Here is a 12,980-nt window from a genome sequence, read left to right on the forward strand (position 1 = left end):
ATTAAACCTTGCTCTTGGACGTGAGACTTTTCCTGTGAGCTTTCTTTGTGAGTGGCATTTTTCCTAACACCTGTGAGACTGTGTGGAAACTGGGATCCAAGGGAAATCCCTCCTCTGGTAAAAATAAGGTGTTTTCACCTTAGAGATGACTTGCTTTCTGTCTGTTGAAAGTGTTTTCCTTTCTTAATAAACTTTGCTATCATTTCACTACATTTTCGCACCTTGCCTGAGTTCTCTTGCCAGATGTAAGGGCTGAGGTGGATAGCTGTGCTGCCTTTCCGGTAACACTAAGGAAGTAAGGTGAAAAAGAGGGATGAACAACTTCACCTTTGTGGCCAGGATGGCTGGACAGGTAAGAATGGTGAAAGAACTGGGCTTTGATCTCAGGGCCTTGTATGTTAGGTAGGTGTTCTACTACTTGAGCTGTGACCCTAGACCATAAAAGCATATTTTGCAAGACAAAATAAAAATAGAGTTTATCTCTTCCAACTTGGAAAAGAGGCAAGACATTATTAAGGAATTTACAAGTTTATTGAAATGTGAGTCTGAGAGAACTCTGTATATGTGATTACCTAAACTTGAACACTGAAAACACAGAGTATTAGATGAGGAAAGAGTGACAAAAGCATTTTTAAAACACCACATGTTAGGAGCCTGGGCAGCTTTTTGGGATGCCCTGATTGCTTTGAGTTCAAATATAACAGAGCTCTCTGCTAGATGTTCTTAATGCTGACCAGGAGGTGGGAAATCAACCCAGGAAGGTGTTCAGAGACTGGGCTGGCAGGCATTCAGAGCTGGACACTGTGCACACAACCAAATGGCTGTGATGGTGTTGGACTGGACCCTTAAATTCTCTGGGGGGCCTCATAGGAAAACCTTTCCAGGTCTTGCTGCTTTGCTATAATGTGAGACTTCACCAGTTTTCTTAAGCATTTAACAGAGCTCAGTGACCTAAGAGGAAGTTTCTCTGGTGACTTTTGGAAATTCACACTACATACATACCTCATCTCCATGCATATTTGCCACGTATTTGAATTCTGGAATGCCAACTCTGTGTTCCTTTGGAAACTGCCCCACAACGAGAACCCACAGGTTTCTACCTTTACAGGGAAGAAGAAGAAGAAGAGAAAACTAAGTTGTCTCTTAAAATGACAAATGAACTGAGAGAAGGAGAAAAGACCAACAATGGTGCTTTTCCCACCTGATGACTTTCACATTTCATGGGGACTTGAGGTCATTCATCTGACTAACATTTCCATCCTGCAAATATTCTTCATTTACTGCCAGAAGTTAAGGAAAACATTTCAATTTAGCATAACTATTTATTAATCCAAAATGTGACTTAGTAGGTCACATTGATCTTATTTTCCCAAAAGTTTATACACTCTGAGATCCTAGAGCCTCATAGAAACGATCTTGCTAAGGCACACAATGATGCAAAGCTAAATAACAGCTGATGGTTGACTGGAAGGGAGCCATAGCCTGCAGTACAAAGAAAGTGAGAAAACCAACAATAATAAGATTTGTAATTCAGGAGAAAGATTGTTTTTAAAGTAAGAAATCCTGAATCTTGTATTCAAATGCTGATGTGACATGGCCCCTTGGTTGTGTTTTTGATATGCATGAGTGTTGTCAGATAAACTTAGAACCACAACCCATCCTAAAGAGGCCAAGGAAAACCTCAAGTCCCAGCTCTGCATAATGTAAATTTGGGCAAAGAAGGGCAAAAACAACATCAATGAAGATTTGCTCTGTGCAGATATTATAGTTGGTACTTTGCTTCATGCAATCACAAGTAATCCATTTTTGTGACTTGTTATTAATCAAACTTTACAAATGAGAAAACTAATCTTCAAAAAGATTAAGTAAACCACTTATGATTGCACTACCAATAAGAGGTTTGATCTGTGTCCCAGAAAGAATCAAACCCTGGTCTATTGGAGTTCAATTCTAATGCTCCCCACACTAATAGAAACTACCTATCTCTCCAGGGCTTGGTTTCTAAAATGGTAAAAACAAGTCTTTTTAAATTCTAATTTAAATTAGAATTTGACACTTTTAATATTGCTTAAAATAAGAGACTGGGAAATGTTTGGCAGCTATCATGTACATACAAAGTTCAAAAATCTGTGATAACTAGCTTTATGAATTTAGGAATTTAGGAGCCCAGAAAAGGAATTTAACAGTGACTAGTGGCTAATGTTGAACAGGTTTCTGTGGAATTTCAGAATTCCAGATCTTATTCCTTACATCAGGGATCCCAGATGCTGGGAGCACTATGTTGCCATGACTGGTTGAGGGAGATGCAGAATTGGACTTGTCTCTTTCAACATTTACTTACAGTTACTTAGAATAACATTTGAGGGAAATCTGCCCTGCCAGGGTGATGCTTTAATTACCCTGGATTCACTGTAGGAATTCTCAGAAAATGCCCACAAAATGTAGTGTGTCTGCTTGATGTTTCTTGTTCAGTGCAGAGTTCTCGTTCACTCATTCATACATCCACTCAATGAATACTACTATATCCAGTCATTCACCCTGGATCAGACTGTACAAATAAGTCATATGCTCTATGCACAGTTTTTGGGGGGTGCTGAGGATTCAACCCAACATAGTAAGCATGTGTTCTTCCACAAAGCTATACCTGTAGCCCATGAATTTTGGATCTAGCGAGGACTAGCAATGAGTAGTGAGGAATAGTATGATTATATGCAATATATGATCATACTACAGTTGCCATAGACAATCATAGACACATGTTTAGGGTACTATTGTAGGTGTAGAATAAAAGAAATGGCTAACTTTTTCCAAGAAAGGGACCATGAACACCGAAGAATAATTCTGAGTTACCCAGACCCCTCCATTCCCCAGTGGCATCAATTCTCTGGTCATTTGAAACTTCAATCCTACAAAGTTAACATCTTCATCTGAAACAAAGAAGCCTTTTTTATGGGTGAGATATTAAACATGGCTCTTTCGGTTTGCTTCTGGGAAACTCTTCTGTAACTATTAATGATTTTAAAGCTAGAATAATCACAGATTTGCACAGAACATGGTCTTGTCCTCTTACAGGTAAAGGAAGATTTCAGTATCATCTTAACATCATATTTATCAATTGCTATTTATAACTCTGAATCTGCAACAGCTGGCCTATTACATATAGGACAGTGAAAGACAACAAAACCTCACTTCATGTGGATATCCAATATTTAGTTAACGGGATGAAGAAAATCGAAACTAAATGAAGAAGTACTTTGATGGGTAACTCAATCCCAATTTTAGCACAAATGACCCCTAAGTGAACTGCAAGATAAGAAACTTACTTTGAATGACTTCAATGGCACTAAGTCTGAGAATGAAAACCAACCAATAGCTGGAGAATACACACAATCCTTTTGCAATGACCAACCTCTTAAAGGGCCTTAACCACCCTCTCAGCTAACACTGGCTGTCCCTGGCCTAGACCAAAGCAAGTGCACCAAAGACAAACCTCTTACTGTTAACAACTTGCTTGCCAAGGAGAGTAATTTAAGCACAATTTTCCATTTTCTATCAAGGTTGGAAAGACTACTTTTATTCCCCAAAGTTTCAGTTAATAACGAGTGTGCTCAAGAGTTCTGAAGTGCTCTCTTTGCCTCTTTCTCTTCACTACAAAGTGAAATGTGGATTCCAGTCACTTCAAGGTCTATATTTACTGCCTCACTCAGGACATGACACAAATTCCAGGGCTGTGATATGGGTGCCCACTGGGTTTGCTTTGAGGACCAGGATAAGTTTTACAGTTTGGAAGTATTCACTAATGTCTGTAAGACAAGAAAGCAAACAGTAAATGCTACAAAGTACTGTAGGAATTCAGGAAGAAGAGGAGGGAGAAGCTTAGAAAAGTAAGTAAAGCTTCCCACTACTGAATCACACTCCACAGGTAAAGCCTGAAGTATCAAACAAGCCCAGTGATGATTCTGAGGCCCATCAAAGTTTGAAAGCCACTTAGACTGAGTTGCTGAAAGTCCAGACAGATTTGGGAGGCAGTCGAGCTGTAGGTAAAGCCATCTCACTTTACATGAAATCGCAAACATGTTTCTATGTTAGGAGATACACTTTTGATTTACCTTTAACATGGCTACTAAATATTTTATTATATGAGTGGATTACCATTTATTCAACTAGTTTTCTATTGTTAAGTGTCCAACAATAAGGATTTTGTGCAAATTGTGGCATGTACACTACAGTTATATACAGAATTTACAGCATTAAAATATTTTGTAATATGGAAAAATCAGAATGCAAAATTATGTACCATCCAACTATGTAAGGCAGAGTGTTCATTAAAAACCTATAGCAGCAGAGCAATAGAGCCTTAAATTAAATAATGGATGAATCTCTGTAAGATTTGAAAACAGCACACTGTTCAGCTAAGGGATAGAGGAATAAAACCAAGTAAGTTTGTTTTCACTTTTCATCTTTCCGGTTTTTTAACTTAAAAAAAATCTAAAATATCAAATCTTACCATTCATTAAGTCCAGATATTAGTACTAGGACTTTGCTAAGCAAGAACTTTATACTAGTTGATGGTCACAACTGCTCTGTGTGGTGGGTAACGTCTAAAATTTATAGCGGAGAGAATTTGAGTTAAATGGCAGAATCCAGACCTGTCTGATTCCCAAACCTCTTTCGGTGACATTAGGCTACCTCAATCTCCCTAAAAGTTCTAGATGGACCAGAACCAGTGTTAGTCTGGGGAAGCATTCCCAGACATTTCCTTCCACGTGGTGTTGCATTATGGCTTGTGACTAGAGCAGGGTCCTGCTACCTGGCTACAGCTGATTGATCCAGGACAAGGTAACTGAGTTGAAGGCTGTCCTCTAAGGACAATCAGGAATGGCTGTTATTGTATCAGACTACCTCTGTGTTGAGAATTTCCATGGGACATGCCAGAGAGAACAGAGACCCTAGGTGGCCCTGTCACTGGAGCAGAGCTACAATCCTGGAGGACTTGCTGCATGTATGCTGCTGGATTCTGAGACTTGCATGTTTCTCTGTGTTTTCTTACAAGCAACCTTTGACCTAAGTTGAAGCTTGAGAGAACTTGCCGGATGCACAGATTCAGTTTATCCAAAGACCAACAGAAATACTAGCCCTTTTGGGAGGCTATTGTTAGGATGCCCAGTGAAGGCTTACCAACAGTGGGAGTTCTTTTTACCTTCCTAAACAATGAGGCACAGGTCTGATCCCAAGCCTTCAGTTTCCCTCATGTGCATCCATTATCACACACACAAGAAGCATATCACATGCAGTGCATAAATAATGGCTCATCCACAAAAGAATTGAAAATCAGACATTATTAATCACCAATCTCCAAAGTTCACATGTCCCATAGTGTGAAGAATAGGAAAAGGCCACTGCTCAGCAGATCACTATAAAAACAGAACAAACATAAAACAAGCAGACGGAACAAAATAGGCACAAAAAGCAGGGACACAGTTTCCAGACTGGCTAGAGCATCACATATCATTCAGAGCCAAAAGCATTTTGCATATTTTCATTCATGGGTTTTGTTTTTTGTTTTGGCAGTACTGGGGTTTGAACTTGGGGCCTCATGCTTGTTAGGCAGGTGCTCTACCACTTAAGCCATGCCCCCTACTCCTTGTTGCTTTAGTTATTTTTCTGATAGAGTCTCTGACATTTTGCTAGGGGTGGACTTGATCACAATCCTAACTATAGTCTCCCCGTGTAACTGGGATCACAAGCATGTCCTACCATATGGGGCTTATTGGTTGAGATGGGGGTGTCACTAACTTTTTGTCTGGGCTGGCCTCAAACCACAAGCATTCCCATTTATGCATCCAAGTAGCTGGGATTATAGGTGTGAGCTATTATGCCCCTCATATTTTCATTGATTTGACACTAATAACTATAAGCGGTAGGGCTTAGCACTATACTTTCACACATAAAGAAAGAGTCTTCCTTAACATCGTAAGGCACTGGTTCTTCAGTGTGTGGTCCCAGGAGCATCAGCATCACCTGGGAACTGGTTAGAAATGTGCATTTCTGATCAGAAGCTGGGGGGTGGGTGGAAGGAGAGACCAGCAATCTGTGTTTTAATAAGTCCTCCGAGTGATTCTCCTTCACATGACACGGTAACAAGAGTTGGGTAATTTATCCACATTGTCTCTGCTCTTTTCTTAACCACTGCACCACACTGCTAGTCACTTAATGGAAATATATATATAAATATATATATATATATATATTGAAAATCAATGAATAGAAAAATCAAGAGATGTGAACCTGTGAACCAAGCTTGCTGAGTGCCTAACTTCTGTTGTGATTTCTCTGAGGAGAACTGGAAAGGGAAGGGGGAAGGGGCACAGTGAGGTCAGTTTGAGAAGTTACAGATACTGTTTGCTTTGCTATGTCCCCAAATTGCCCTCCACTGAAGGACTACAGACAAGTGTTAGTGAGGGTGTTTTCCCCCAAGCTATGGAGTCTGAGGTGGCTGTATTTCTGGGATCTGGTTGACTGCCTTCATGTGTGTCGTTCCTCACTAGATATTCTGACTTTTTAAATCTTATGAATTCCCCAAAAACTAATTTTAAGAAATTTCCCTCAATTACTCTGACTCATCCAGCTCTCTCTCTTTGAATATATACATGGATGTATGTATATGTGCTATGTATTCTATTTATATATTTATTTGAGACAGGGTCCCACTGTATAGCCTATGCTGGCCTCAAACCCAGGATCTTCTTGCCTTACTTAGTAGCTGGGATTACAGATGTGTGCCATCACACTGGCTCTTTTGTATATTTCTACAAAATGGCATCCTAAGACTTGTCATTGCAAAGTCTTTTGGTCAGATTCCTCAGAGTTTTGTGAGGATGAGTCTTGCTTTCTTAATGATGTCAGCACTACCTGAACTTGCATGTTCTTCTGCTCCCCTGAGGTACCTCCCATGGTGCATGATGGCCATTCACCTGGGCTTAGGTCACCTTCTTAGTAAAGGCCTCTGTGTAGATTGTATTACTGAGCATCCAACATTCAGTGCCTTCTTGACCTCAGGCATGTCACATGATTTTTTGGCCAATGAAATGTGGGTTGAAATGACACGTGTTACTTTTGAACAGAAGCTTTAAGAGACCAGGCATGGTTTGCCATCTCTGTATTAAACAGGAATACCACAGTAAGACATTTTGGGCAAAGCCTAGCTCTTAGAATTTTAACTTGGACAATGTTATTACCAGAACTGAAGTAATACTTTGAATTCTAGTAATGCAAAATTAGGTTCACACAGAGGAAAAAAGGTCAACAGTTTAGGGATGAGCTCAGTGGTAGAGCACTGCCTAGCATGCACAATACCCTGAACCCAAAAAAAGAGTGTGGGGGCGGGGTGGACAGAGGAGGCCCTTTAAGATGTGTTTAATACAGCCATGGACAAAATGACAGTTTGGGAACCTGCTGGAACACAGCCTGCCTGACTTTAGGAATCAGGAACTGGACAGTAGAGATTTGGTCTAACTACAGGTATGAGACCAATCTGAAAGCAGCAGTCAGCATCGTGACCTGCAGCTTCTGCCTCGGTGGGATAAATGCAGAGATGACCCGACCTGTTTGTAAGTCCTCATATGAACTTTAAAAATCAGATACATGTTCACTGTGTAAACAATCATCACGTACAAAGGCTTAATCTTTCATCTTTTATTCATTCAACAAATATTTATAGATGTCTATCCTGAGCCTGGCATTTGGTCAGATGAAACAAATGCAAGTCACTAACTGATCCTATTGTCCTGAAAACACTAATTTTCTAATTCTGACCTCTCTTCCATCACTAAAAAAAAATGAAGTCCAAGTGAAGCCTAATGCTTGGTAAGCTTTCTGTTCCTTGGGTGATTAACCAGCTGGGAACTGAATCACATGTGCCACTTGCTTTTCCTGCCATGGCTCCCTTGCCATCAAGATAGAACCCTTCAGCAGCACATTGGGGCTCTCAGAGTCTGCCTTCTTCCTGCCTTGGGTCTCCATCACAGTTCCACACACGAAGTTCTAGCTCTCTTCATTCTAATAATATGAAGTTAGGCTTGCATAGAATGGAGCATGTAGGTCCCAAAGGAACTGACCTCCCTGCGACACCTTCAACACAGGCTCTTTCTTCTGCATGGAAAGTCTTGAGCCTGTCTGATCAAGTGGCCCACTTCTACTTGTTTTTTCAAAGTTCCAGTAAAACACCCTTCCATCCAACATCTTTCTTACCCTTTTCCTGCTCAGGCCCCTCCTTTGTCAGCCTCAGCTAGACCCTCTCCTTGAACCGTCATAGTACCTTGGCAACCCCTCTTCTAACACTGGAAGGAACCACAGAGCTCCTGTAAGCAAGGGATTGCATATGTCTGTGCTTGCAGAATTTAGTGTAGTCCCGGCACATATACAATAGATGTTCGATAAATGTTTGCTGAATAAATGGATGAGTGGCTAAATTAACAAACAAACCAGAGTTGCTGAGGTGATCCTGGCCCAGAGATAAGATGGTGTTGTTTTCCAGTATTCATGGAAAAGTCTGTGATTAGTCTATAAGGTGCCTTCTTGAGTGGGCTCTAGAAAGGACTAGATTTTCTAGATCAATTCCAGAGTAGATGGACCTTCCTGGAGTATTTCCATATAAAAAAGTATTAAGATCCAAATCAAACATCTGGCTTCAAACCAGACTCACATTATGAGGTTTCATTTGCCTATGTATTGTTCCCATGGCACCAATGCTTTGAGATCATAACTGAGAAATGTAGGCATTAGGTTCCATTTCATTTCTTACAGAACAGATAAATGAGGAGGTTTGGGGATTTCAACTGTTAAATCAGGGAATCAGGTTCCATTTCATTTCTTACAGAACAGATAAATGAGGAGGTTTGGGGATTTCAATTGTTAAATCAGGGAATCAGGTACATTTTATTTTGGAGGTAATGGGGTTTGATCTCAGAACTTTGTGCTTGCCAGGCAAGCGCTCTGCCACTTAAGCCATACCACAGCCTAAAATTTCTGTTTTTATTTTATTTTTCCAGTGCTGGGGATTGAACCCAGGACTTCATCTATGGTAGGCAAATTGTCTACCACAGAGCTATACTTCCAGTCTGACATTTCCATTTTTAACTGAAAAAGGAAGAGAAGATGTATCAGCTTGGAATAAATTTTCTGTCTGTTTTGATTTCAAGTCAGTCAGGACTCCCAGAGAAAACAGCAGCTTGTCTTGTTAATCATCAAGTGTCAACCAAAACAGGAAGATCGCAGGCAATTCCTCTGCCTTCCTCCTCTTGCAACCCCACCTCCTCTGTGCCTCCCACTCTATTCCCAGGTCACAGAATGATGCATCTCTTCCTTTAAGCATTTTAAACTATAAATTCTAGAAGTGTAAGAAGCTTTTTAAAACAGGCTTTAAAGAAATTAGATGTAATTCTTATGTCCCAACCATCATAATTTCTCTATGTTCCCTTACAGTCTTTTTTTTTTCATACAAACACAGGAAAATTGTTTTTAAATCCCCAAAGTTGAAAAAAGCTCAAGATGCCCTATCCTATAAAAAGCTGAGAACTTCCCTTATGGTCCCTTGGGAAAGAGGTCAACACAATCAGATCATCCTTTTGAAGTACAAGAAACATTTAAAGAGATTTCCTAAATGCCATTTAAAACTTTTTTGATGCTGGGGATTGAACTCAGTGTTTCATACATACTAAGCACGTGTTCTGCCAAGCCACCCTCCTGGCACTTGAGATATTATTTTAAAAGATGCAGTCATTACAGACAGCACTGCAATATATTTATTGTCCATTTGGGGGTTCTCTTTTATGGCACACTGGGGGCATTCTGATTTCACGGTGAGGCTGTCCTTCTTCCTGCCCCACTGGTGTTCTTGTTTCGTACCAGTACCTATAGGTACAAAGGTGTCACACAATTGTAATTTATAATAAAGTTAATTTTTAACCACTTAATAAAAAGATGGTAGTCTTCGTATTCTTATTGCTATTTATTTCTACCCTAAGAACTCATCTTTTAGTGGTGAGGAATAATGGCAATTAGTTTACTATTTTCCCCTGAATCTACTTTGAAGAAGAAGGACTTCACTTTCAGGCATCTTACTCCCTGAGTGTGTGCCCTAAAGGCTTTCATTCTAAAGTGAAGCAGCCAGACTCCAGAATGAAGATTCTGAGTCCCAAAAGCAGGAAGTCTGAAGCTCCTTCAAGGACTAAGTTTGACCTAAATCTTACGCTGTCTGGTGGCTTAACACAGGCAGATTTCTCACTAATATCATCATTCTGACATTTAAATATCACAAATAGATCAACAGTTTAATAAGGTCATCAAAACCAGTATTTCTGGGCTGGGGGTGTAGCTCAGTGGTAGAGCAAGTCTGTGTATCATTACAAGGCCTGGCGTTCCATCCCCAGCACCACAAAAACAACAACAAGGACAACAACCCAGTTTTTCTGTAGCACACTCTCTGCCCCCAAACAGCATTTGAGATTTCTTAGATGATACGCAGTCTCTTTAGTGGCACTTTACTGAACAATGAGGCGTATAAATAATAGAATCAAATGGCTTAAAACCAGCTCTGTCACTTATTACTCACGTGATGTTAGGCAAATTGCTTAATCTCTCTAAGGTAATCAGTTTTCTCATCTATGCTATGAGATTAAGAGTACATATACTTCATGGGGTTGTGATGTCTCATTTAATCCTTACAGTCTTTAAAAAACAGTGTCAGTGAGCTGGGAGTGTAGCTCAGTGGTAGAGGGTTTGTCTGCCATCCTTAAGGGCCTGTGCTCCATCCCCAGCAACACACAAACACAAGACAAAGATTTCAGAAACATAAACACAGTAAACACGTTTGCTGGGGGGTCTCAAGTGTACAACCTGGTGGCTGATGACAAACATAGACTCTGATAAAGATGCTGCATAAGGGCAATTAAAGAAAAGTCTCAAATATAAACTGTGCGTAACACATAGACAGAGACTTTGTACCAACAGTCAGGAGAAATGTATGTTCCAAAAGATCTGCAGCTCAATTCAGATAGACAAACATTCACTAAAACTGTGAAAAAGAAACTAGGGGATGGATTCAGAAAGTGGGAGAACTTTGAGAGAACATGTTCTTCAAATTGTCTTAGCACAAAACTGTCACAAAAATTCACACCAGCAGGCGTCAGGTGAATTTACACTTTAGATACAAACGCTGAATCTCACTCAGAATTCCCAGGGCACAATGCCAGAGGAAAGTGAGTGGAAGCAGCATGCACGCATCACTGTGAGGACAAGCAGGAAGCCAGATCACCTCTGTTAACTATGCTGGATCATTAACCATAAACACATCTTTTACATTTTCTCTCATGGCCTGCTTCCAAAGTGATTGAGGCTATCACACAGATTTTAACCATCACAATGGCAATAAGTGTGGAAATCATGTTAAGAATTTCCTGTCTAGCAGCTGTGGAGACGCTCCGACTCACCTTTGTATGAAGGCAACCCAAGAGCTTACAGACAAGGAATTCGTTCATTAGCAATTAATCAGTGGCATAAAACTGGTTCAATGTGAATTAGTCAATGTCAACAAAAGGCAGAGGAACTTTCCAAGATTTTATGACTACAGAGACATTTATTACATGAAGTGGATGAGCCCTTAATTTGATTGTGGGAGAAAAAAGTTATCTTAGAGAAGTTTTTTGTTTTCTTGTGGTGCTGGGGATTGAACCCAGGACCTTGCACATACAGGCAAGTGCTCTATCACTGAACTAATGCTCCAGTCCTAGAAAAAAAGTTATAAAAGGAAATCTTGGAACTATTGGAAAACTTTAAAAATGCAGTATGTTTTAGATAATATTGAGTTTTTATTTTCCTCAATTTAATGATGGTGTGTTGTGACTAGGGAGGAAGGAGTCATACTTAGGAGGTGTATGCTGAAGTACTGAGGGATGACTGATGTGACATGTTATTTTCCACTTCTAATGGTTCAGTAAAATAAAAAGACAGCACTCATGAGAGAGATAAAGCAAATGTGGTAAAATATCAACAACTGGTGGATCTATATGAAGAACATGTGGTATTTATTTTATTATTTTTTGCATTTTTTTTTATCAAGAGGGTAAAAAGACAAGCCAAAGATTGAAAGAAAATATGTGGAAAAAGCCCCACATCTGATGAAGGACTATTATCCAAAATATAGAAGGAATTCTTAAAACTCAACAATAAGAAAATAAACTGCTCAATTAAAAAGTGGGTCAAAGACTTTAACAGACACCTCACCAAAGAAGATACACAGTGGCAAGTAAGCAAATGAAGTAATGCTCTGCATCATGTCACTGGGGAGAAGCACATTAAGATGAGATGCTACCACTGTGATGGCTTGAATATGAAATGTCCCCTACAGGTTCATGTTTTGAAGGCTTGGTCCCCATTTGGCAGCATTACTTTGGGAGATTCTGGTAACTTGCTAGGCAGGTGCTCTGCCCCTTGAGCCACTCCTCTAGCCCTCTTCCTCTCAATTTTGCCATGAACTTAAAAACTGCTCTAAGAAATAGTCTTAACAAAAAGCTTCTGGGGGCAAAAGGCTAAAGAAAGACAGAGGTAAAAAGTCATGCACTAATCCACTGGCTTTTTGTAATGGTGGGAAGCAGGTCAGGAGGTCAGGGTTGAAATGTAAATATTAACGAAAAGACAGACATTTTAATTTTCATTACAACCAGTAGAAGGTAAAAAATATTTTAAAATCATGTGACTTATGTGACCACTTAGTATTGTGGTCATTCAGTCATTAATTTAGCGAAGGCCAAGTGATTAATGGAAGAATAAAGAAGCTAGGCACAGTGGTACACATCTATAGTCCCAGGCGAGACAGGAGGATCGATCCTGGGCAACATGGCAATACTCCATCTCAAAAAAAAAAAAAAAGAATCAGTAAAGTATTGGTGTTGGGCAATTTTAGTAACAACCTACCATGTCTT

The 12,980-nt window shown here is 39.9% G+C and overlaps 1 protein-coding gene across 2 annotated transcripts in view; it reads right to left on the minus strand.

Annotated features, from left to right (window-relative positions):
* The window catches only part of Cpm (carboxypeptidase M), a 71,126-nt gene that overhangs the window by 33,730 nt on the left and 24,416 nt on the right, over nucleotides 1–12,980 (minus strand). The window contains exon 3 of one of the 2 annotated variants that reach the window (XM_020174578.2): nucleotides 1,003–1,100. The exons of the other annotated variant lie outside the window; for it this stretch is intronic. Coding sequence (XP_020030167.1) covers nucleotides 1,003–1,100 — 98 coding nt within the window. The remainder of the gene's footprint in view (nucleotides 1–1,002; nucleotides 1,101–12,980) is intronic. 2 annotated transcript variants of the gene reach the window in all.

The sequence above is a fragment of the Castor canadensis genome, chromosome 8 (genome assembly GCF_047511655.1).
Source record: "Castor canadensis chromosome 8, mCasCan1.hap1v2, whole genome shotgun sequence".
Classification (NCBI taxonomy): domain Eukaryota; kingdom Metazoa; phylum Chordata; class Mammalia; order Rodentia; family Castoridae; genus Castor; species Castor canadensis.